A 23,976-nucleotide genomic window follows, 5' to 3' on the forward strand; every position below is an offset into this window, starting at 1 on the left:
CACAGAGATGTGTACATGAGCAATGCAAACTTAATATCAATACAATCATTTAACTCAAACTTTATTCATACAAAAATACTCTGCAAATAGTAAACAGTAATAGAAATAGAACAGTACAGAAATAGCTGTGATAAAACATGTAAGGCACATAGTAAAAGCTGAAAAATCACATTCTAGTTTAAAATGAACAAATTAGAAGCACAAACAGACTTCTCTGCACGGTGCCATATTAGGACTACAGTTGGAGAAGTCTTTCTGAGAATATAGTAAACATTAAATTATTCTGAAAGAGATGACATTTGAGAAGTCATATCCAAGAAAACCCAGAGTATTTGAGAAACTCATTTTTTGTTTTATTATTTTAAAATGTATATGCCTTTGTATAAAAGGACAACTTAATTACCCAATTGTTTACCCCAGTAGTATGATTTATTTGTCACATAAATATCTCTAACCATGGCCCTAATACTCTTGTATAGCTTTGGTCTCAATGTGAAACTAGTGTATTTTTCCAACATCTCAGTCAGTCTTGGGCGTGTCTGTGTTGCCTCTCCTCTGTCTGTGGTAGAGCCTGCCTGCTTTCCTCAGCAGCAGAGTGAACCAGTAGAGCTGAGGGGCCAGGATCAGCAGATTACCCAGGTTGCAGTGCAGCGGCAGGTGGAAGGCCACTCTGTGCAGGGGGACCCCGAACTGCCGGCCGTACATCCAGTACATGTAGGGGAAGACCAGGATCCGACACGTGAAGAAGCTCAAGAGTGCAAAGACGCCATTGACTCTATACAGCCTGGATTCTGCCTGGCCACGCTGGACAGCAGAGGGGAAACAAGAGACAATGTGAAAATATCTCCAAGAAGTAAAAAGATACAAATACATTATGCAAATATGACATGCACTTGCCCAGGGGTGGGACTGAAAGAAAAACTATCCTGTGGCATATCGGCAAAATTTCTATAGAGTCACGTTATGGATACACTAGCGCCAAATAGGCTATCGATATTTTATTACAACATACAGGTTTTCTGTAAAATAGATTTCCCTTTTGGTACTTTGAAAGTCACTTTAAAAAAAAGGTACACTAAACATTTTTGTACATTCTTTTATGTTTACTTGTATCATCCCACCCCCTACACTCAGTCTCGAGTCCATGCTGACAAGTCTCAAGTCAAGTCCCAAGTCCTGCAGTTTGAGCTTCGAGTCCTTTTAACCAAAAAGTAATAATATATTTACCCACATCATGCACGCTTTTAAAATCTATATTTATTCATTAAAACAAGTGCAATTGAAATTGTGGAAATTTTTTTACGGACATTGCACTTCTCAATTGCACTATTTACCAGTGATTTTTAACATTTAACTCATATTTAGCACATACACGCACAGACACTCACACATAGGCTACATGTAGAAAAGGCCCCAAAGTTTATAGGTTACAGTGTTGTTATTTCTTATAGTGTGTTAAGATGTGTTTTGTCAGTTAGTGGCCGTGACCTCAGTGGCCAGAGGGTGTGTTTAGTAAGTTTCCTTTTCTTCTCTCTCTCGGTCAGGTGTGTGAGCGTGCATGTTGCCGCAGTAGTCGATAATTCCACAGTTGAAACGTGTTTATTTGAGTTCATGTGAATCACCCGTGTGTGAGTAAGTATGCAGTCCCGATCGCTGTTATAAGTTACAGTTTATGGATGTTATTAGCGGTCGCCATTCGTGGGTCGCAACAGCTGTTCTAACGTCTCCTCACGAGCGGAATGTAAGCTTTTGTTCTTTTCCTGCGATCTATAATAACCTACTGTGCCTGTGAAAGAAGGAAAATAAAGAGCGGATAAACCATACTCCTCCTCTCCTAGTTTTTGGCCTTAAGTGGTGTTCTGGCCGACACCTCTGAAGTGAAACCAGTGATAAGCAGATCAGCGCGGTACCGGTACATCCACCAGTTTCCTCCGCTACATGATGAAAGATACAGAGCGGTAGGCCTACTTAAAAATATAGCCTACTTTTTAATCCTTGGGTTTTGGGGAAAGTAGCAAGTCTTGTCAAGTCAAAAGGCTCAAGTCCAAGTCAAGTCACGAGTCATTGATGTTAAAGTCCAAGTCAAGTTGCAAGTCTCTTTACATTTAGTCAAGTCGAGTCTCAAGTCTTCAAATTCATGACTCGAGTCGATTCGAGTCCAAGTCATGTGACTCGAGTCCAGACCTCTGGAAATATGCCCACAAGCAAAGACACATTAGAAGATCAGAACATAAGTGAAATACAACTTAGTGCGTTCCAATCCCCATACTTCCCTGCTATGTATGGCAGAAAATTATTTAGGATGATGTCCCAATACACATGGGCAATTCAGCAGCATGCTGAAAATTACCCGGATACATCCCGTTGTGATTTTAAGTGTGGAAATCAGCATACTTGTTTGGCGAATCTGACCCCCAATCCACTGAGCAACAGAAGTTACTACACATTGACAAAAGCCTCAGTGTGAAAGCAGCCTGCAATGATTACGGACATACAAGCAAGAGGCTAATTTACTATCCCTTTTTATTTTTATGATCAGCTTCAGTATGTAGAATAGTAAAAAGAATAATTATGTAACTCGGAAATCACGGTTTGTCCCGGAGTCAGTCTGTGTAGGGAAAAGTGGGATGCAACAACAACACTTTATAATGACTATGGTAGAGGCTTTACCTGGATGAGAATCCTTCCTATGGAGATGAATGGAGTGCTCAGCTCTGTGCCGAACAGGCAGCCTATGAAGAAATCCCCAAGTCCTCTTCTGAAGAACTGAAAAATCACACAAGAGTCAGAACCAGTACCTTTAAATGCAGTGCACAATATTCACAGGATTACACTGACTCCTCCACAACAGTTACCAGAGTGATGGGCATGAAGATGAGAAGCAGCACCAGGTGATGGAGGACCAGCATCCAGTCCTTGGTGAGGAAAGCCTTCACTGTCTGCAGAGAGTGTCTGCTGGTGTTACCTTTGACCCTCTGAGTGAGGTAGTGGCTCAGATACATGGCGTAGATGTCATAGGCCATATAAGGAGCGCCGAACCACACGAACGCATTGGTCAGCCAGTGACTGGTGACACAAAGAGCAATTTTCTCATAAATATGCCATGAAAATACATAAATATGCCCTGAGAGAATACTGTGTAACCGATTAAATGAACGAAATGTATTTGTTTGAAAATGTGAAAAAAAAAACTCTCCTACCTGTCAGTCATGACATCCCTGCAGGACGTCGCCACTGTGACTCCAGCTGCTGTGGCCAGAGATGCGTGGACAGCGGACACCAGCCTGGAAGAAAAAACAATTCCACAAAACTCCATTGAAATAGGCTTACATGCTCATTGTATATGGTGTCATGCTTGTCAGCTCAGCAGCATCAATGCATACATCACAGAAGATTGCTTAAATATTTCACACTCTCTGAGGTTGAATGTGGTGTCTTCGGTTGAAATATTAAAGGCCTACAACTATAGGATTGAAAAATAGAGTAAAATGACAACTTTTCACATGGCTCAAAACAATGCCCCCTATAGGCCATGTAGGCTAAATCAGGTTTAACGTTAGAGGAAGAGAATAAGGACTGAAACGCTCCCTTTTACAGTGCCGAATTTACAAGCTCTAGTCCTATACAAAATACTTTCAGTAACCTAAGAAAGAAAGTTTCCACAACTTATGTAGACTAAAATTAAAATTTAAGCGAAACAACAATAAACTGCCGCATGGAGTTCGACGGGGCGAAGGGCTCGTGACTGACCTTTCGCTGACAGACACAACGTCGGCATCACTCCAGTGGTCAAAGTTGGATTTCAACAGTTTCCTGAAGATGTAGAAAAGCCCTGGAAATACCACAGCTCCACAGACCGAGGCAGTGAACATACTCTTTCGCTAACGAAGTAGACCAGTGATAAAAAAAAAAAACAGGTTAAGCTGCTCCAGAGGCAAAAACAATGTGAGCCATAGTGGGATGTGGGAACTGGAGTTCACGACAGCAGCGCTACTGCCTTGTCCCGCCTTGTCCCCATGGCTTGTCCCCTTGTCCCCCGAGTTTCACTATTGTTGATCAACTTCCCTGTCAAAGGGATAAGTTGCACAACTAGGGTTATGATTGGCTGGGGGAGTGGCACGTGCGCGCCATACAGTTTACACCACACGCAGGCGTGCATCCATGTTTAGAGTAGGTGCCAATTAACGACAGGTGTGATTTATAGGCTGTATTTTATAGCCTATTGTGAAATTCCAAACTAGGAAAATGGAAGTCGGAAACAAATCGTATTTAGACATGATGAATAGAGGCTATATCAAATCAAAGCAACGACTTCACTATTCTGGACATGTGATAGGCTAGTCACCATGTTTTCTGGGCGTGATAGTGCATGCAGTTGTGTTTACCACAATGATAAACCCCTTCTGCAGTGAAATAGACTACCCCCTTGTGACTTTAATAAAATAAAGGTCCTTTGTAGTTTTGTGTCATGTGACGTGTGTGTGTCTCGATTTTATAGTGTTAGATTGTGGTCTTGTTTTATTTCCCTTAATATTAAATGATTTTAAAATGTTAATTCAGTGAGATTTTACTTCATTTAAACAAATATAATACAAGCTCACACAGCACAGCCTGTCTTTGGAAAACATGTATTATCAATTGTAGAAATATTAATTGCACTAGCCAGTTATAAGGACAACACATATACTGATTGATTGGTGATTAACTTGAATACGTGCCCAACTTGTGTACCTTGGTGGAGGCTTGCTTTGCTATGACTGAAGCTTAGACATTTTTTTAAAAATATTTTTTTTAGGGTTAGGTTGAAGCAATGGGTGTCAGGGTGTGACAAATATATTCGTCCGCTGATGCTGGGGCTTGAGGTGAGTTTTTGGTTTCTAAAGTGCCCGTACATAACATACTTTCTCCTAATCAATTGTGAAGCTTGTCCACCATCTCCAGCAGCTGATTGACTTGAGTCTGGTCTCCTGTGTTTGTATCGAACACACAATGCCTCTGTCCGCATCTGTCCAGCACCCACTGCAGAGGCTCCCCCTTCTCCCTGACGTGTGTCTCCACCGACCGTCCTCTCAGCTCCACTGCATAGGTGAACAACACCACAGTTCTTCTCCACACTCCATTACCCACAATGCTTAGGTGCGTCTCCACGGCTCTCCTGTCTTTCTCCCTGAAGGCGTCCACCGGTATCACCAATAGGAAACACACTGGGCTCCTCGCAGGGCAGAGGGACACACTGCGACCAATCTCTGCCCTGACCTGCTTGGGATGGGCCAGACCGAACAGGCTCCAGCCGGGGGTGTCCACCACGGCCACGGTGCGCCCCCAGACCCTGGCCTGGCCCACAGAGCATGTGAGGGTCTTTGTAGCCATCGGAAACTCTTCTCTGTTCAGGATCATGTTACCTGCCGTGCTCTTACCGGACCTTCTCCTTCCCAGCAGGATGAGGCCGAGAGCAGGCTTCTTCAAACCAAATGGCCCTGCTGCTGGAAGTCCTACAATGACACACACACAGTGCAGTGCTTTTCATATTTTCTATAAACATATATTATTCCAGTTGTTGGATTGCAAATTTTAAATATCTGGTCAAGGTTCCAACCAGTGTTGTTGAATAATGAACTCCATGTAATGAATTTATTAGTTTAAAGCCATAGTGCGTAACTTTTTCATATAAATGAATGAATGGTCGAGCCATCGCCAAGTGAGTTGAGAAAAAGTTGATTCAGTCTATCAGCTCCACAAAACTCTCTATATTTCTCAGTAAGGCAGCGTTTACAAACTGGTGACACTGGCGCAGGAGCTCAAGAAGCGCCCATGAAATGTTTCAGTTGTTGATTCTACTGCTTGGAAAAGAACTGGACGTACAGCAGAACATATGAAATCCATGCACGATCACCAAAAGCTTACCTCATGTAGATGCCCCGACACTGTTGTTGTAATTAATCAGAATTACTCATGGGGGCAACATAAATTACGCACTACTGTATAGCTTAACTACATTTGGCATTTTTCTTTGCCATTTTTTGTGTAGTTAAATAGTACATCTAAAAACATTTTTGGGACATAAATTTAAAGGAATTCATTTTGTTTGCTTTCCTATTTGAAGCCCTATTGATGAGCCCCAGATTATAGAAAATCCAGATTCCTTACAATGTAGTCGTTGTGAAAAGTCCAGATGGGACTGTTCCATTACATTAGATATAAGGGATATTCATCTTCCAGGATGCTGTAGGCTCATCTGTGAATAAATGTGGTTATTTTTTGTAAGGTATTACTTTTGTTATTTATGAAAATATATATATGAAACAAATTTATTTTATTTTTTGGTTTATGCATTTGACTTTTTGGTATTATGCGATATTTTGTTATAATGTTGTGTATAACATCTACATAGTCAATTTGATAATGTTTTACCAGACAATTTGAACCTATTTTTGTTAGTAGCTTTTGTCCACCCAACTAGATATCTCCCTAGGATAGCTTTGCTCTAGTTCCAACTCTTCCAGTGATATGCTCACAAAGTAGCTCTTCCCCAACACTGGTTCTTACCCACCTGTGGGCATGTGTGTCCATCCTGAGGCTCCCTGCTGCTGCTGTCTTGACCTCCAATCACTAACAACATGCACCGCTGTCATTTCTATCCTGTCTGGTCTTCCCTGCTGCTGCCTCCTCTCCTCCTTTATTCTCCCATCTGGTGTGATCTGGGTGGACATCCGGTACTGGATCTCCCTGGGACGCCTGTAGGTTTCCTCCATCTCCTGGATCTTCTCAAAGAGCTGAGCTACCTGAGCCTCTGAGCTCCCAGGCTGGTTGCTCATTACATGGTGCCTGTTCCCACATCGCTCCAGCAGCCAACACAGAGTCCCACCTTGTCTCCTTATGTGGTACTGGATGGGAAGGCCTCCTGCAGCAACACACAACCTGATTGGTTGAGTTAAACCTCAATGGACAAAGCTAAAGAAGCATCGCTCTCAGAGATGTAAAGACAACAATGCCTAGGTCTCGTCTTGTACCATATTGCAGCCTCTTAGGAGCTTTATGCCTTGCAGAGTCATATACCCACCAGGCAGAATTTCTAATGTTATTTATCTTTTCTTTTTTAAATACGTTATTTTTTGATTTTTTTTGGTGAACACACAAACAAAAGACAAAATAAAATAAACAACTAACTCTACTTAAATGGTTTCTAAAACATTGTTTAAATTAAATGGTGTTATTTATCATTTCGATCATGTTGTGATGCACTCATATTCATCTTGGGACCCCTTTGCGAGTTGTGGATCCCCGTTTGGAAATCACTGGAAACGTGAATGACTTATTCAACAAATAAATGAAAAGAAGTCCGATTAGCCATGAGACACCTAAACAGTGAGCTTACCTAACTTGTCTCCGTGGGTGAAGAGGACCATGGCTCTCTGCCAGATGGGGGTGTGCAGCAGTCTGAGCTGGGCCTCCATAGCCCTCCACTCCTCTGGGCCGAAGGAGGAGGTGGTGGGCAGCACCAGCAGGATGGCATGGGACTGTGGGTGGCACAGGGCCAGGCCTCTGCTCAGCTCCTGGGACACTCTGTCTGGAGTGGAGGAGTGGGACAGCCAGCCCGGGGTGTCCACCACTGTCACCTGCAGTGTGGAATTTAGTCAAGGTGAGTAAAGACTGTAAGCCTTTCTGAAGTTGAAATGAGCAAATTGTAACCATTAATGTGTAATTGTATATTTACTGGTATTCCAGAAACGGTGGCATTCTCTTTGGAGCTGCGTCTTGTCTTCTTGGGAAAGGCGTCTCTTCCCAGGATGCTGTTTGCTGCTGAGCTCTTCCCACTCTGTTTCTCACCCAGTAAGAGCACAACCACACGGGCCAGGCCTGCCTCTGGACCTGACAAACACCCACCATCTCCCAATCATACACACTCCTATTCAACTGGCCAGTCTTTTTAAGGCAAGACACTGTAGGCAAAAACATGTTCTTTCCAGCACTGTATATTTTTTTGTCTTTCATAGTAGTATAAATAAAAGGTCCAAAATGTACCACGTTTGCGTCTGTTTATTTCTCCTATATCATCTTTCATGATGATAAATGCTGTATATGTTTCACTATTCACCTGCAGTGTCTCACCTTATTTGATCTGCTAAACGTTTTAGCAATTTATCATTTGGATCTTGGTAGGCTAGATCAACCCCTAAATAGCTCTAAATAACTCACCATAGGAAGCTGCCATGTAAATCCACAGGTAGAGTGTGCCTGTATCTCTCAACACGTTTCTCTTCTTATGTGATACCAGTTCTGCTTGTACCTGCTGCTTATCCAATGTTGCTCTGTGGAATTTGATAAAGTCAAAGCCTCTGATGACGTGAGTCAAGGGCAGGCCAGGCGCTTGATTGCCTCACTATTGTAGTTCCAAAGTTTACAACACAGTAGTTCTTGAGAAGTGGCTTGGTCAATAAAATGACTCAGACAAAAACACACTGAGGTTAGCTATCTGGTTAGAAATTGCAGTAGGCCTATTTGAAATAGATTTAGGCCTACTCAATCCAGTCTCTTTCTGGGAGTAAATAATATTAATACAGTATGTCTATATACGATTTCCATCCGTCTTCAAGTAAAAGGTTGAATTTATAGCACCAAAATGCTTTTACTAAATACCATTTTTTGCTGCCACAGTCTCACTTGGTTTTGGTATGACCAACTCATGGCGCTAACATTAGCTAAACAAATGTCAGATAGTAGCCCTTGTCTGTAACTTCCAGTTTATCTGTTGAATAATTTCCAAAACGTTTATTGGTTAACAGTTAGGCTATGTGATAATAATCAGTGTTATTGAAAAAAAAGATAGATAAATTGATTAGTTCCAGCCAGCGCTAGCTTAACACAAAGAGATTTTTAGTCAGGGCACAGCAGGTAAACATATTAGGAATTTGAATTACATAATTCAACACATACAAATATAAATATAAATGTTTACTAGTCATAAGTAAATAATACATTTATATTTAATTGGGCATAAATTAACTTTTTTCTTTAATGGTCACACACTGCTGTTCAGCAAAAGTTACAAAGTCTCACTTGAAAGCACTTGTTTGTTGACATCTAACCTGAGGGAATTCCCTCTTGTGTCCCAGTGAGCTCCCACATCACTGACTTCCATTCATCTCTGCACTGGCATGTTGGCTTCAATTGAATCAGTCCTGAGGGTACAATCCGATACTTACTATATATGGACTGTCAAATGGTAAATGAGAGCGTTGCTATGAAAAATGGACTGCTACGTCCAATCTTGCAGATTGTGGGCCACCAAGTGAAGTGACACCAATCCGCCAGTCTGGTGTTCCTCCCTGAACATCATCATCTATTCCAGAGCTGAGGTTACGTTTCACTTCATGTGGATCAGGTTCCACATGTATTTATTCAGACGTCAGAGCGGATGTGTCCTTTCACCATGATGTAAGAAGGCTCAAGGGGGTTTCAGTCTATAGATACTATTCCTGGCCGCTGGACTTTTATATGGCATTAGACTACACTATGAAGCCGCAAAGCAAAAAGGCTTCGGACCATAGAAGTAGGCCACATACGGATAATGGAGCAGCAGGAAGTAGGCCAGGCCGCAGCACTGCCACTACCATTACTGACTGAGAGATCCATCAAAAGGAAACGGTGTGTGTCTCTGCGGCGTTATAGGCTGACAAGAGAGCCAGTTAAAGCCGTCTCTGCCTAATGAATTATACCACTCAAGTGTGACTCTGATATATGGGCAGTTTCATTACAGACCCAAATATACCTTCAGATAGAATGTAACAATTGAGAAAAAATAACTACTCTATATTAAAAGTGTGTAATGCTCCCCCCAATAATTTATTTTTTCAATCAGAGCAGACTGGGGTTTTTGGAAGGTGTGGGCTGAAATAGACTGGCTCTCAAACGGAGCGTTTAATACAGAGGCTGAGAAGAGTAGATTCAGCAATGGCACTGTGAGAAATATAAGGGTTTAATAGACACTGCACCATGAAAACGGTTGCTAGTAAAACCCAAATTACAATTTAAAAATTGAGACAAGTCAAGTGGACGTCTTTTGAGTAGAACATTCCCTCTTTGTGTTTGTTTCCTTGTTAATTTGCAGTAAAGGAAAGTGACAATTAAACAAATGAAAAACTTGATTTGTCAAAATCAGCCTGATGAAGCCCCAATTAACTTCAGATAAATTCAATCATTTATTTATCTGTGGATTTAGGGTGGCTTGGGAAACATGACTGGCCCTCATATTACTTTCGCCTGATCACTGGTTTCAAAACTTTCTGACCCCTTAACAAACCTAATGCTCACTTCTATTGGTTGTGGCCAATTCAACAGCATTGATTTATTTGAATATTTCTTTCTAACTTGCATGCAAAAAAAGAGGCAATAGAGTCGAGGTAAAACCACTGTTTTGTCAACTTTTATTCATATATATATTTATATATATATTTATATACTCATGTGTTTGACTGCCACTGTTAAAAAGTGTGACTCATCACATTATCGCCTGTAAGCATAAATAATATTTTTTTTTCTCTCTTGAAACTTGGGAAATCAACCAACTGAAAACAGTTATGGGTCATTTTCAGCACCATTGAATAGTACATTCTCTATATTGCATCAGGATATAAAAATATACAGATATAGTGTGTTTTTCTCTTTTCTTCTTTAAAACATTCTTTCCGTGTTGTCCAATGGCATGAAACGAGAGAGGAAGAAAAGACCCCATGCTGTCGATGAGGATCGTTACCATTATTATCATATATATCATTAATCCTTTAGCAGTTCTGCACTGGACTGTCCATACGTCCATTCACAGCACTTTGATTACATCAGTAGCAGCCACACGTGGGACAAACAAAGGAAATGGAACACGTTAGAGGGTTTGTCCTCTGAAACATGTGTAGGCTCACAGTGCCACCGGCCTCCCAACCACTGTCACACAGAGAGAGAGACAGAGTGAAGAAGATGCTGACGCAGATATGGGAGTGTTGGAGTGCAGTGGAAGGGAAAACCAAGCAGGCCGGTGGGCTGTAAGCTCCTCGTAACCATGACCACCCCATGATACAGTCACACTCTAAATAACAACGTATCCACAGTCCAAAGAGGTGGGGGGATGCCCCCCCAAAAAAACAACAACATAAAAACAACATAAATTCAAAACAGAAAAAATTGCAACAAGTCAGTTTTAATGGTTCGAGGCAAACGAGAAGATCGAGCGCTGAAGAAAAAACAGAGGCGAAGGCGGTTGGGATGAGAGGTTTGGTTCGCAGTGCATAGAGAGGGACTGCTGAGATGGAGACGGTCACTCAAGTGGGATTATTGCCCTGTATCAGCCCTGCATACACACACACACACACACACACACACACAGTTAACACACACACACGTCCACCCAGAATGAGCGAGACACCAGAGTAAAAGACCGAGAGAGAGAGAGAAAGAAAGCAGGGCTGGTTGATCAGGTTCCTGTGTGTTTCCACAGTGTTTCCCCCTGTCCAGCTCTGTCTGTGCAGAGAAGCAGCCTCCAGTTGGGGCTGTGTGTGTCTCTTTGTTTGTGTGTGTGTTTGATATCTGTCCAGAGTCCACAGTAGGCCTTGCTCCACCCACATGTCTTATTCTCCCTCCCTCAGTCATTGTGTCTTCCAGGAGGCTTCACATGCGCGAGGAGGAAGCCAGCTCGTAGAACAAGACGTAGGCGTCGCTGCCGCGCACTTGGCTGGAGGACATTGGCGTTACTCTGGAAACAAAGACAAGGGAGAAAAGGATGCATTGTGAGAAAACAAGAGTTATGGTGAAGAGAAAAGGTTTCTTCTTTATCTTATTTAAAGTAGCTACAAGGTGCTTTCAGTTCAGGCTGCAGTGCGTTGCATAGTGGGAGAATATTTCACTCATTAATGGATCTGTATGCATTGGGGTTGGTTTGAGTTTCCAATGTGTGTTGGATTCAGTATGTAATCTGGATTATATAGACACAGCCAGTCATTTGGCTATGAGCTCCATACTTAAGCCTGAATAATTTTACATTCAATCACAAGTCCTGCAGCATTAGCTACTAACAGTCACTGTTTGCAATGGAACCACAGATGTGTAGTGAACAATTCTCTGTATTACTTTTTTCATAGTGCAGTGTACAGTCTAAATTAGGTGATTATGAGGCAAGAGTTAGAGTTTTACAAAGCACCTCTTTTTGCATGATATCCAAACAGATTCCTCTGTAATAATGTAAACTGGACTCTTATTGGCTCTTATTCTAGCAGTGTGTGTGTGTGTGTGTGTGTGTGTGTGTGTGTGTGTGTGTGTGTGTTTATCACAGGGAAAGTGGGCACATTTGATTCAGGTTCAAATATTTGATTTGAAATGTAAATATTTAACAGAACATGACCTAAGACATTTTATAACCCAGGCAATTTCTAAAACAGTAATTGCTGTTTTAAAAAAAAATAAAACTCCACATTAGTGCAGTAGTGCAAACAGGATGTAAAGCCATGGTCCCTAGTGTCCTATTCTCACCATAGGACGGTATATGGGCTTGACGTTTCTTATTATATAACCAACTAAAAGCTTTAACGGTGTCCTAGTTCATCTGTTTCTCAGCTTTGAAAAATGTTCTGCTAGTCAGTACAAACGGCCACAGCAGCAGAAACTACTGTATGTTAGCAGGCGTTGTGTGTGTAGTCATGTGGAGAGAGCTACAGTGAGAGACTGTGATCGGGCCAAATGCACGAGACCTGTAATAGGTTTACGCTTCAGTGAGAATGAGAGAGAGAGAGAGAGAGAGAGAGAGTAGGAGAGAGAGAGAGAGAGAGGGAAGGAGAGAGAGAGAGAGAGGGAGAGAGAGATAGAGAGAGAGAGAGGGAGGGAGAGAGAGATAGAGAGAGAGAGAGAGAGAGAGAGAGAGAGAGAGAGAGGGAGAGAGAGAGAGAGAGGGAGATAGAGATATAGAGAGAGGGTGTTTTGCGTGAGTGCAGCACAGAAGGAAGAAGCCTGCATGGAGCTTATACAGGTCCTTCTCATATAATTAGCATATTGTGATAAAGTTGATTATTTTCCATAATGTAATGATAATAATTGAACTTTCATATATTTTAGATTCATTGCACACCAACTGAAATATTTCAGGTCTTTTGTTGTTTTTATACTGATGATTTTGGCATACAGCTCATGAAAACCCCAAATTCCTATCTCAAAAAATTAGCATATCATGAAAAGGTACTCTAAACGAGCTCTTAACCTAATCATCTGAATCAACTAATTATCTCTAAACACCTGCAAAAGATTCCTGAGGCTTTTAAAAACTCCCAGCCTGGTTCATTACTCAAAACCGCAATCATGGGTAAGACTGCCGACCTGACTGCTGTCCAGAAGGCCATCATTGACACCCTCAAGCAAGAGGGTAAGACACAAAAAGAAATTTCTGAGTGAATAGGCTGTTCCCAGAGTGCTGTATCAAGGCACCTCAGTGGGAAGTCTGTGGGAAGGAAAAAGTGTGGCAGAAAACGCTGCACAACCAGAAGAGGTGACCGGACCCTGAGGAGGATTGTGGAGAAGGGCCGATTCCAGACCTTGGGGGACCTGCGGAAGCAGTGGACTGAGTCTGGAGTAGAAACATCCAGAGCCACCGTGCACAGGCGTGCACAGGAAATGGGCTACAGGTGCCGCATTCCCCAGGTCAAGCCACTTTTGAACCAGCAACAGCGGCAGAAGCGCCTGACCTGGGCTACAGAGAAGCAGCACTGGACTGTTGCTCAGTGGTCCAAAGTACTTTTTTCGGATGAAAGCAAATTTTGCATGTCATTCGGAAATCAAGGTGCCAGAGTCTGGAGGAAGACTGGGGAGAAGGAAATGCCAAAATGCCTGAAGTCCAGTGTCAAGTACCCACAGTCAGTGATGGTCTGGGGTGCCATGTCAGCTGCTGGTGTTGGTCCACTGTGTTTTATCAAAGGCAGGGTCAATGCAGCTAGCTATCAGGAGATTTTGGAGCACTTCACGCTTCCATCTGCTGAAAAGCTTTATGGAGATGAAGATTTCATTTTTCAACAAGACCTGGCACCTGCTCACAGTGCCAAAACCACTGGTAAATGGTTTACTGACCATGGTATTACTGTGCTCAATTGGCCTGCCAACTCTCCTGACCTGAACCCCATAGAGAATCTGTGGGATATTGTGAAGAGGAAGTTGAGAGACACCAGACCCAACACTGTGGATGAGCTTAAGGCCGCTATCGAAGCATCCTGGGCCTCCATAACACCTCAGCAGTGCCACAGGCTGATTGCCTCCATGCCACGCCGCATTGAAGCAGTCATTTCTGCGAAAGGATTCCCGACCAAGTATTGAGTGCATAACTGAACATAATTATTTGAAGGTTGACTTTTTTGTATTAAAAACACTTTTCTTTTATTGGTCGGATGAAATATGCAAATTTTTTGAGATAGGGATTTTTGGTTTTTCTTTACTTTTTTGCCAAAATCATCAATATTAAAACAATAAAAGGCTTGAACTACTTCAGTTGTGTGTAATGGATCTAAAATATATGAAAGTCTAATGTTTATCAGTACATTACAGAAAATATTGAACTTTATCACAATATGCTAATTATATGAGAAGGACCTGTATATGAACCTTCTACTCAACGTCCTCCCGTTAATACTGACACTTTCTCTGCTGAACCACTGTGTGCCTATGGTGACTGCTAATGTTGGGAGCTTGCTTCTAGCAGAGTGGTTTATTTTAGAGTAAAATATTTTTTTAAATGATTCATCTCTTGCATATGTAACTACATTTTAATTAAAATGATATAATTCCATAATAGATTATGACTATAAAAAGCTCAGCAATATATACTCTTCCACGTTCAACTCGAATGATCCTAATTATGAGCAGTGTTTTATGAGAATGATGTGTTTGCTGAGTTTGGATAATAATTGTTAATAATAATATATTAATAATGTTTTTTACTGTACCATGGTGTGAACTACACTGAAATGAAATCAGATGTCTGATGAGGATTGGGTGCTGGAACCTACCTGGAGTCATTGAATGTGTACCATTCTCCCGAGTTGGGATTGCGACAGTAGGCTGTGTAGTGGCCTCCCATAGTGGTGCCTGAGTGGTTGGACACTGCATACAGGTTGTACACTGCGTTCGCTACAACAGGACAGAAAAAAATACACTTGAAGTTGTTCACAGAGTTTACAGCAGTAAAAATGTACAACTGATACTTCCAACAGTATTGCACTGCTGCTGAATATATTTTAGCTTTCATATGCATTTATGTATTCCATATCATTTCATAATTGTCTAACTAACAACAACACTTTTATGTTGTGTAGACTTTGGGCCACATCCACTAAATGATTGCGCCGCTTTTGCGGCCGCTAAACCGGTGCAAATGAGAGGAAAAAATACTGCCTATTCACAAAGCACGCGCAAAGGGGGATCGTCGTGGCACGGTGCTGCCTGAAACAGTGCTGTTACTGCCTGCTGTGTGTGTTCCCGTGCCCGGGACAACATTATCTTCATAGTGTAATTAATACCACAGAGCATCAAGTTAATGACGTGGATCCACAACCCCTTCTCCTGCAGCTCTGTGTGGATAAAATACTCTCAATGTTGCATCACAAGCACCAGCACAGAAGTGGGATGAGAATGTTCTTGTTGAGGTAGTTTTTTAAAATAACAATAGGCATAAACAAAGCAGCGTCTTGTAAGAGAAGTTTGTCTCCCCATCCCTCCTGGGCCCGGGACAACTGTACAGGTGTTTCCCCCTTGATGGCGAGCCTTCCCGCTCACTCACGTAAACACCAAACAAGGGCAAACAGCGCTTAGCTGCCAAAATTTGTGGCCGTGCTAGCGCCTGTATATACTTAGTGCAAATTCGTTAGTGGATACCGGGCTGAACTAGCCTGGCCCAACCAGACTATCGTACTTCATTTCATTTGTACAGAAGGTCTGGAAGTGCTGTAATTGGCAAACGTTCACTCACTTGGAGGCGGGTGTCTGTTGAAGTTTAAAACTATTGGATCTGCTCAGTGCCACTCTGGATTAGCCAACCAATCACAATACGTTTGGTCAGACGTATGTCATGAGCCAGCTTCTGGCGGTGCGTTTCAGTTGTACAGGGAAATAGGAAATTTCCGACTTCACTATATTGTAGTCTATGGATCTACCGGTAACTTGCTTGAGCCTAACGTTTAGTTATTTGGATGAGAAAGGTTGTCGGCGTCCATACTTTCCCGAGCAGATGCACTGGAACACAGACAGGTCGGAACTCAGAACTACCAAGTTGGAAATTTCCGAGGAACGCAGCATTCAACTGAAACCGGAGCGCGACTTCGAGGTCATCGTTCTCAGCCACTCGCTCTGATCAGTGATTGGACCGCCAAAAATTTGGACGAGCAGATTCCATGAACACACCCCACCCCCAGACTGACTACTGAAGTGAAATGAAAATTGAGCGGAAGTAGGTAGGCGGGCGGAGCCAGGCTAGGGCTGAACCTGACCTGCAGTAAAGGTCCACGGGTCAGATTTGAACCCGTGACCACTGCAACGAAGGCCGGAGCCAATATGGTACGCGCTCTATCCACTACGCCACCGGAGCGCCCCAACTTTTATCTTTAAGCAGATAAGAACAGGAAGTCGTTGCCTACAGCGCACCAGTCAATAGCAGCGATTTCCGTGTTTTCAGATTTACGCAGTGAAATGAAAACAGAGGACAGACAGCTTGTCATTTGCAATACTGGCGGATGCAACTAACGTTCATGAGGCTTCTATAAGAGCTGCATGAACGCCAGTGATGCATTTTCAACGTATAGTTTTTCGCTCAAGTAGGGGGCGGCAGTTGAGTAGGAGGTCTCTAATATGGACAAGAGTCACATTGCTGTTTCCACTATTATTTGAATGCGGACACATCAGACACAAGCGACGTAAACCACCTCCGAATGTGGTTTTTTTGATCCGATCTCAATGCGTCTTCAGAGTGTTTTCACCTGTAGTTAGAGCTGTATTCATGTGTTCAGATCACAAAAATCAGGTGTTAAGACAAGTGGAAACGGGGTCTTAGGTGCTGTTTATACGAAAACACGAAACGGTACTATATCATTTACATGAAAACAGCAAACGCAGGCATGAAACCGCAAGTTTTTGAGATCAACTCCCAGGAGAACATTTTGGAAAACACAACTGTTTTGGTTTCTTGTAAACACCGAAACCATTTTCCCTGGTAACGCTGACGTCACGACTCCACTTCACACATGCGTAGTCTATAACATTTGCTGTCAAAATACCCACACGCGAGTTATAAAGTTAGAAGACAACATAACATGCAAGGTGTCTCCACGGCACCATCACTGTGATCAGCGGAGAGTGTCGTGCAGGGCTCAAATATAACACTCGCCAATTTAGTCTAAGCGATTAGTAAGTTATTGAGACCACCCGCCACTTTGGCTGGGGAAAGATTTGTGCTCTGCCGGTTTTTCTAGCAAAATAAACGTGTGTCACCACCTATATGCCAGGGACACGGCTCTCTCTGTCTACACTAAAAAACACTATCTATAGATCAGCGCGCAGCGGTTAAGTTACTGTTCAACAAAAGGAGCATTAGGCTACGGCTTCACTGTAAAAGCACTTCACTGGCTAAACATTAATAGCATTTCACTGGACAAACGTGAGTTGACTTATTTTGAAGTACGCCTAACAGGAAGGTAGCCGCTCACAAAGCCCCTTCACTATCAGCATGTCTTCTGTTTTCACGAGTTCAATGCGGTGAAATAAGAGGACAGAAAGCTTGTAATTTACAATACTTGTAACCCCAAGCTTACACCAACTGCTTTATGAACGTGGCATTCATTTTCGGTTACAGTAAGGTTTTATGCATCAAATTGTACCGGAAGAGCTATCTACTAGGCTAAGTGTCATCGCTGACTATTGGCTTGGCATGCCTACTACAGCGATTTTGGCCCGTTTCCTCTGAAAACATGTGTACGAGTGAAGATTTCAAATAATTTGCGTCTGAACGGGTTAACTTTTGAAACCAAAAACGGGAAAACTGTCACGTTTTCACCGTGTAAAGGGCCCCTTAGATGTGTTACTTACTGCTGCGTTCAGAGGCAAACTCCCGCAGGTCCAGATCTTTCATGGGGAAGTTAACAAAGGTGGACAGTTTGCTGGTTCTCCGTGCCTCAGAGAAGCGCTTCAGGTCTGGACAGGAGGGGGAGTCAAGGAGCAACTGGTCTCTGGAGCTTTCAGCACATTCTGGTACAACTGTGTTTCCTCACTGTATGTCACAGCTAGTCTATAACTTTATTGCTTTTACTGTGTCAAAGTAGCAGCTTAAAGGAGCCACAGTACAAGCTCTAACTGGATGTGTGTGTGCGTGTGTGTGTGTGTGCGTGTGCGTGTGTGTGTGTGTGTGTGTGTGTGTGTGTGTGTGTGTGTGTGTGTGCGTGTGTGTGTGTGTGTGTGTGTGTAAGGTGTTTGTGTGTGTGATGTGAGGTTTCCAGATATTGTTTGCAAAACCACCCAAGATGTTTTTTCTCTGATGATTCCAGGCTGTTGACAAAACCTCATGGTGATTAACACGCACATTATGCTAAACTGGTAGTGAGTCACTTCTTTCCAAAGCTCTGGTAAATCTCATAGTAATCAACCACTGTGTACTACACTGTGTTGTCATAATAAACACTATCTCACTGATACCTTCAGGTTCTCACAGCTACACATGTCTAACATAAGAACATGAGACACTCATTGTCCAGAGGAAAGGATACGAAGCACCAAGATCTTGGGGAACTTCTGCAGTGTGAACTTCTTAGTGCACCTCCTCCTGACTTTACACCTGTAGCACGTCTGTGGAGAGGAAACAACAAGGGTTAGGTCACTCATTGTTTAAAGGCAGCCAGTTCCAATCAAGCTACATATGACGCATGCACAGGCCAGCATCTACTTAAATAATCTGGAAATAATCACAGCTCTGTCTACTGGTTTTGAAAGTGCCAGAACTGAGCCTGTTTTAAATATATCTAGTTGTCAGACTACACAATCTTTTTTTCTGTTGTGATGGTCACTATGTCGGATTAGATGATTATAGAGTCATACATTCTTGCCTTGTCGTGGCAAAGTGACATGAGAGGCTACATGTTGCTCACATATCAATAACGTGTGATGTCATCGGGACAGAGGTGCTAGGCAACGTCAGTGTAAATAGACAATGGCGCTAGGAGCAGTTTGTATGTTGCTACCTATCTTATGCTCTGAAAATACAAAAACAACCGAGAAGAAATGACTGTTACTTCACTCGTCTTTTGCTAGGCCATGTTTACATTAGTGCAGGGCCTCGGAGCGCGGTCCGTTGTGCTCCTATTGCTCATTGAATCAATGCAAGCTGTCGTGGGAGGTAAATTAAATACATAACATGCTGGTGTTTCTATCAGACGCTGTGAGGCGACTAAAATGTGGCTTGGGCTGTTGTCCACTATGTCATACTACACCAGATACATTGATCGATTGTCGCCTTCTCTCCTTGCCGACACAACATGACACCACAACCTACCGATGCTGAATGGGGCTATTTAGGGCTGATACTGTGTGGTCTGACACTGGCCTAAAACACAAGGATTCTATTGGTCCTTACCGGCTTCTCGTCTCCATCCAGGACGTCTTCTTTGGTGAAGAGCCTCATGCAGTCCATCAGGCTCACTTCACCGTAGCCCTTCTGGGCACAAACATAGATGCAATTGACATTAGCATGCACGCAAGCAACCACACGCACGCACACACGCACACACACACACACACACACACACACACAGAAAAGGCAAGGCAAAGCAAAGCAAAGCACAGACAGAGACAGGGAGGAAACAAAAATGATCATGTTAAGAGCTGAAAATAGATATTTATATATAACTTCAGACTAAGATAATAATAATGAAAACGTCACCAGCTGATATGTGTGTAGTTGACCTTCTGGGACTTGTAATGTAAAATAGGTTTCATCTGTGTGTGTGTGTGTGTGCAGGGCTCTAGACTGCAACCAATATTGTAGCATTGTGCATTCATACGTGTGTGTGTGTGTGTGTGTGTGTGTGTGTGTGTTCGTGCTTGGGTGTGTGTTTGTGTATATGCGTTTGTGCGTGGGTGTGTAAGTGTGTCCTAACCTTGGCGATAGGTAGAGAGAGATCCCAGAAGGGGTCGAAGACAGTGGAGCAGAAGCCACAGTGGCTGCAGGTCAGAGAGCTCCTCAGCTGCCCCACAAACACGTCTGAGAGACAGGGAACAAACATGGCCATTATCAATATGTGTGCAGAAAAGAAATCTACCTTTTGTTTGAATTTCAGCTTTGTTTAGGCACAAATACTATGTACAGACTGATCACAAGTTTCACAAGAAGGTAACACTAAACGACTGGCCTATGAACCTGAAATCAAGTCAAGTCCAATTCATATATATTTTTTTTTTAAATGGATCTTGATGCAGTTCTACTTACCGACTATCTTACTGTCTTCTCTCTCTAGATATTTACTCCACATCTTCCTCCCCTTCTCTTCATCCCTGTACAGTGGGCAAAGAGGAGAGACATGACACTGTTAGATAGTAGATCCAAGATGGTAAGACATACAGATGAAAAACACTGGCATAAAACACAAAGCTCAAGGTCTGGATATTTCTCTTACAAACACAGATTTTCCACAGCGGTGTGAATATGCTAATAAGAACCCATGGAATCTGTTCAAACACATTTTTGTGGGATATTTCCGGACAAAAATCCCTGCTTGGTGGGAAAGGGCTTTAACTCTGCCCCTTGAACAAGCCGTGGTTAGATAACTGATCATTATATCTAAGAAGGAATGGAGCGTTAAGCTGATCTGGGCCCCAGAGAGGGGAATCTGTTGCCTTAAAGGAACACTGAATGATCAAGCCTTCATGATTCACGTTGCCTTGTTCTATGTCCTGTTTACATACTGTACACCATATAGGCCAACAAAACGCTATGATGGTTTTACATTATTCATTTGAAGTGTGTCTCATTCTGCTGCTTCCTGTTAGGCCGTGTCTGAACTGCCATACTAACGTCCTACTCATACTCATTTTGACTTCAATTTGAGTATGTGACGGTTGGGTATGCGAGTTTGGGTATGTGAGAAATTCCCGGATGAGTACTAACTTCCAGGAAGATTTTGGGTATGAATCGATCGTATACTTTTCCTACTCAACCGCCCCACAATGCACTGGGTCAATTCTACCCGCCCAGGAAAATGAAATATTTTCGAGCAAGTTGCTAGGCAACAACATTGTTTGGGGTTCCGCGATCTGACAACTGTACGTGCAGTCATTCATACACTCTTACAATAGATAAGAGATGAAGATAAATACCTAACAACATTAGAGTCACTAAGTGAAATGAGTGTTGTGAGTCTGATAGTGGAGAGAGATCAGAACAGATCGCTGTTCCACACACCGCGGCTCGTCCAGCTCAACTCACAGACAGCTGAGTGCTGATGAGCCGGACAGAGAGCGTCGGAGGGATCCTCCGCCTCAAAACATCATTATTATAAAACAAGAGGTCTAAAACACAGATGATGAACACAGGACTGTAAAAATCTAGTTCAATATCTAACCTGTAGAGGGCGGTTATAAGCTTAACAGTGTCTAAACTGCCTGAATCTTATAAGAAGAAGAAGAAATTCTTCATTGCTTGAGTATACTTCAACTGAGAACGTTTTAGACGCAGCTCGCATACACAATCGATCTTTGAGTAGAGAGTATGCAGTATATAGATGGTGAGTATGTAGGATGTAGGACGCTAGTATGGCAGTTCAGACACGGCCTTAGTGTCTTACACCACTCACAGAGGTTGTTCATGCTTCCATTCCCAGAACAATACATACTACATACTACATACATTGCATATTTCTTTAGCAAAGTTTCTCCAACATTCCTAGTGTCTCCTAAACAGTATCCAAAGTTTAGGACACATACTTTCATATTGTGTTTGAGGGCGGTTTTATACCATATCAGTTGGTAAAGAACCAAAATGCAGCGACATGTGAGAACGTACTTTTCACTCATTGGTCAGATGTGTCTAAGGTGGAATAACATAGTTCCTGAATGGCTCTACAATTGGTCAGAATGTCCATGGTGGGACAACTACATAAAGAAACTACAGGAAGTAGATTGTCTCCCTCATTCCATAATGCATAGCGTGCTTCCTGCAGTTGGGTTGGACTCAGTCCACTCAGACCACCTCTTCAACCAGGTCTCAGTACGTTTGTTTGTTTCGCTTATGGTGCGACCCGAGTGAGATTGCTGTGTTCTCAACTGTACAAAGGAACTGCAGCAAAGGGATGAATCTAACCAGAGTTGGTTTCAAATGAACCAAACACAACATATGTGAAAGCGCCCTGAGTGTGTGTGTGTGTGTTCTCTTGTGATTTGTGTTACTCACGCCAGATGGTCAAAGTCCTCCATGTTGCCCCTCGGCCTCACCGTCACCCTGTTCACCTCGTTGTGAAGGCCATCCAGGAGGAAACGCAGGAACTCCTGAGCATCCTGTTGGCTGCAACACACACACACACACACACACACGCACACACACACACACACACACACACACACACACACACACACACACACACACACACACACACACACACACACACACACACACACACACACACACACAGTCAGTCGGAGGTAGAAATATCATCCAACCACGCCACTGTATTCTGACACATCTATGGACGTTTGTACTTGTAGTCATATTATTCTCAGGTGGGAGCCATGATAACTGCTTACTTGTATCCCACAAATCTTGGAGCATATCTCTGGATCTGAGTTTTGAATTCAGACGGACTGACCGCCTCACTGCTGGACGACGTCCACATGGTCTGTAACAGCTTGGCAAATTCTACCAGAAGAGACACACACACACACACACACACACGCACACACACACACACACACACACACACACACACACACACACACACACACACACACACACACACACAAACTCGAGTTACTCGCATGACCGAACACAAAATGCACAGGATAATTCTACAAGTACAATGATGTATGCTGTGTTGATGGAAAGGTGATGGTCGAGTCATATCAAACAAAACACTTTTTTTCTGTGTAGATGTGTGTGTGTGAGTGTAGGGTGCCTGTGTGAGCGTCTCTCTCTTACCTTCCATGAGGGCTGTGTTGGTGCGGCTGTTGTTGTTAAGGTCTCTGCGGTGCGAGTTGTGCAGGCAGTAGTCTCGCAGGTTGGATGTGTTGCTGAGACACTGCAGGATGCTATTCATGAAACACTGCAAGGGGAAAAACAATAGAACTGTTTGATTCCTTATCATACAACATGACATGGATCCATTCTGTTGACATGACTGATTCATCTCTTTACCACTTGGTTGAGTTATGTTATGCAGAGGAAAACAAAAGCTTATCCCATTGAGCCTAGGAACATTGATACACTCCCGTCTCTGGCCACCTTTGGAGTGGGACCTGTACACGGACAGATCTGCTGCAAAGCATAATTTTATTCTTCTAAAACTGAAGGTCTGACAATGACAATCAGCGTGTAGATTAGAATCACAGCCTACTGTGAATCTACAAGTCATACAACCACGATGAGTTTTTTTCATCATTTGAGTGCAATAATAAATGATGTTTTGTAGATGTGGAAATGTAGAGCAATATTATGATAACGAGGTATGAGCACTTTGTTTATACTGCGCCCATCACGTGCACACTGGACACACGTGCAAGTTGGTCAGATCAAACCAGTCACAGGGGGAAATGTATCCTCCCTGTTCGACAGTTCAGCTCGCTGATTAGGTTACTACACACACACACACACACACACACACACACACACACACACACACACACACACACACACACACACACACACACACACACACACACTGTTTATTTTAGGAGCTGTGCTTCTGCCTGTTGATTGGGAGAGAGAGAGAT

The 23,976-nt window shown here is 42.8% G+C and overlaps 3 protein-coding genes across 8 annotated transcripts in view; all 3 read right to left on the bottom strand.

Moving 5' to 3' along the window:
* Positions 1-43: 43 nt before the first annotated feature.
* On the bottom strand, positions 44-4,049 carry LOC307248534 (TLC domain-containing protein 3A-like). The gene is made up of 5 exons (XM_080024943.1): positions 3,751-4,049; positions 3,201-3,284; positions 2,856-3,066; positions 2,671-2,766; positions 44-804 (listed from the first exon to the last, which is right to left on the bottom strand). Exons 1-5 carry the CDS (start codon positions 3,870-3,872, stop codon positions 520-522), a joined length of 798 nt encoding a protein of 265 aa, XP_079881069.1. The 5' UTR covers positions 3,873-4,049; the 3' UTR covers positions 44-519.
* An 862-nt stretch (positions 4,050-4,911) lies between these two features.
* Positions 4,912-8,212, bottom strand: LOC307271284 (GTPase IMAP family member 8-like; the record flags this gene model as incomplete). Its single annotated transcript, XM_080053693.1, has 5 exons — positions 4,912-5,492; positions 6,551-6,901; positions 7,376-7,616; positions 7,715-7,869; positions 8,197-8,212. 5 exons carry the CDS (start codon positions 8,210-8,212, stop codon positions 4,912-4,914), a joined length of 1,344 nt encoding a protein of 447 aa, XP_079909819.1.
* Positions 8,213-10,472: 2,260 nt separating this feature from the next.
* Positions 10,473-23,976, bottom strand: part of usp2a (ubiquitin specific peptidase 2a) — a 49,135-nt gene continuing 35,631 nt past the window's right edge. For 4 of the 6 annotated variants that reach the window (XM_080025157.1, XM_080025158.1, XM_080025156.1 and 1 more), the window contains 10 exons: positions 23,186-23,309; positions 22,795-22,906; positions 22,445-22,555; positions 20,486-20,550; positions 20,157-20,260; positions 19,634-19,714; positions 18,771-18,849; positions 18,097-18,201; positions 15,030-15,150; positions 10,473-11,743 (listed from right to left, as the gene is read on the bottom strand). In XM_080025157.1, coding sequence (XP_079881283.1) covers positions 11,659-11,743; positions 15,030-15,150; positions 18,097-18,201; positions 18,771-18,849; positions 19,634-19,714; positions 20,157-20,260; positions 20,486-20,550; positions 22,445-22,555; positions 22,795-22,906; positions 23,186-23,309 — 987 coding nt within the window. In that variant the 3' untranslated portion in view covers positions 10,473-11,658. The remainder of the gene's footprint in view (positions 11,744-15,029; positions 15,151-18,096; positions 18,202-18,770; positions 18,850-19,633; positions 19,715-20,156; positions 20,261-20,485; positions 20,551-22,444; positions 22,556-22,794; positions 22,907-23,185; positions 23,310-23,976) is intronic. The other 2 variants (XM_080025159.1, XM_080025161.1) reach the window with 1 other exon arrangement.

The sequence above is a fragment of the Ammodytes marinus genome (genome assembly GCF_949987685.1).
Source record: "Ammodytes marinus genome assembly, chromosome: 3".
NCBI lineage: Eukaryota > Metazoa > Chordata > Actinopteri > Uranoscopiformes > Ammodytidae > Ammodytes > Ammodytes marinus.

Bases quoted from the DNA above. Each gene is read 5' to 3' on its own strand.
- LOC307248534 (XM_080024943.1), bottom strand. From the start codon at position 3,872: ATGTTCACTGCCTCGGTCTGTGGAGCTGTGGTATTTCCAGGGCTTTTC. The intron at 3,285-3,750 runs GTCAGTCACGAG...TTTTTCTTCCAG, and splicing joins GTTGTGTCTGTCAGCGAAAG to GCTGGTGTCCGCTGTCCACG. The intron at 805-2,670 runs GTAAAGCCTCTA...TCTGCTGTCCAG, and splicing joins TAGGAAGGATTCTCATCCAG to CGTGGCCAGGCAGAATCCAG.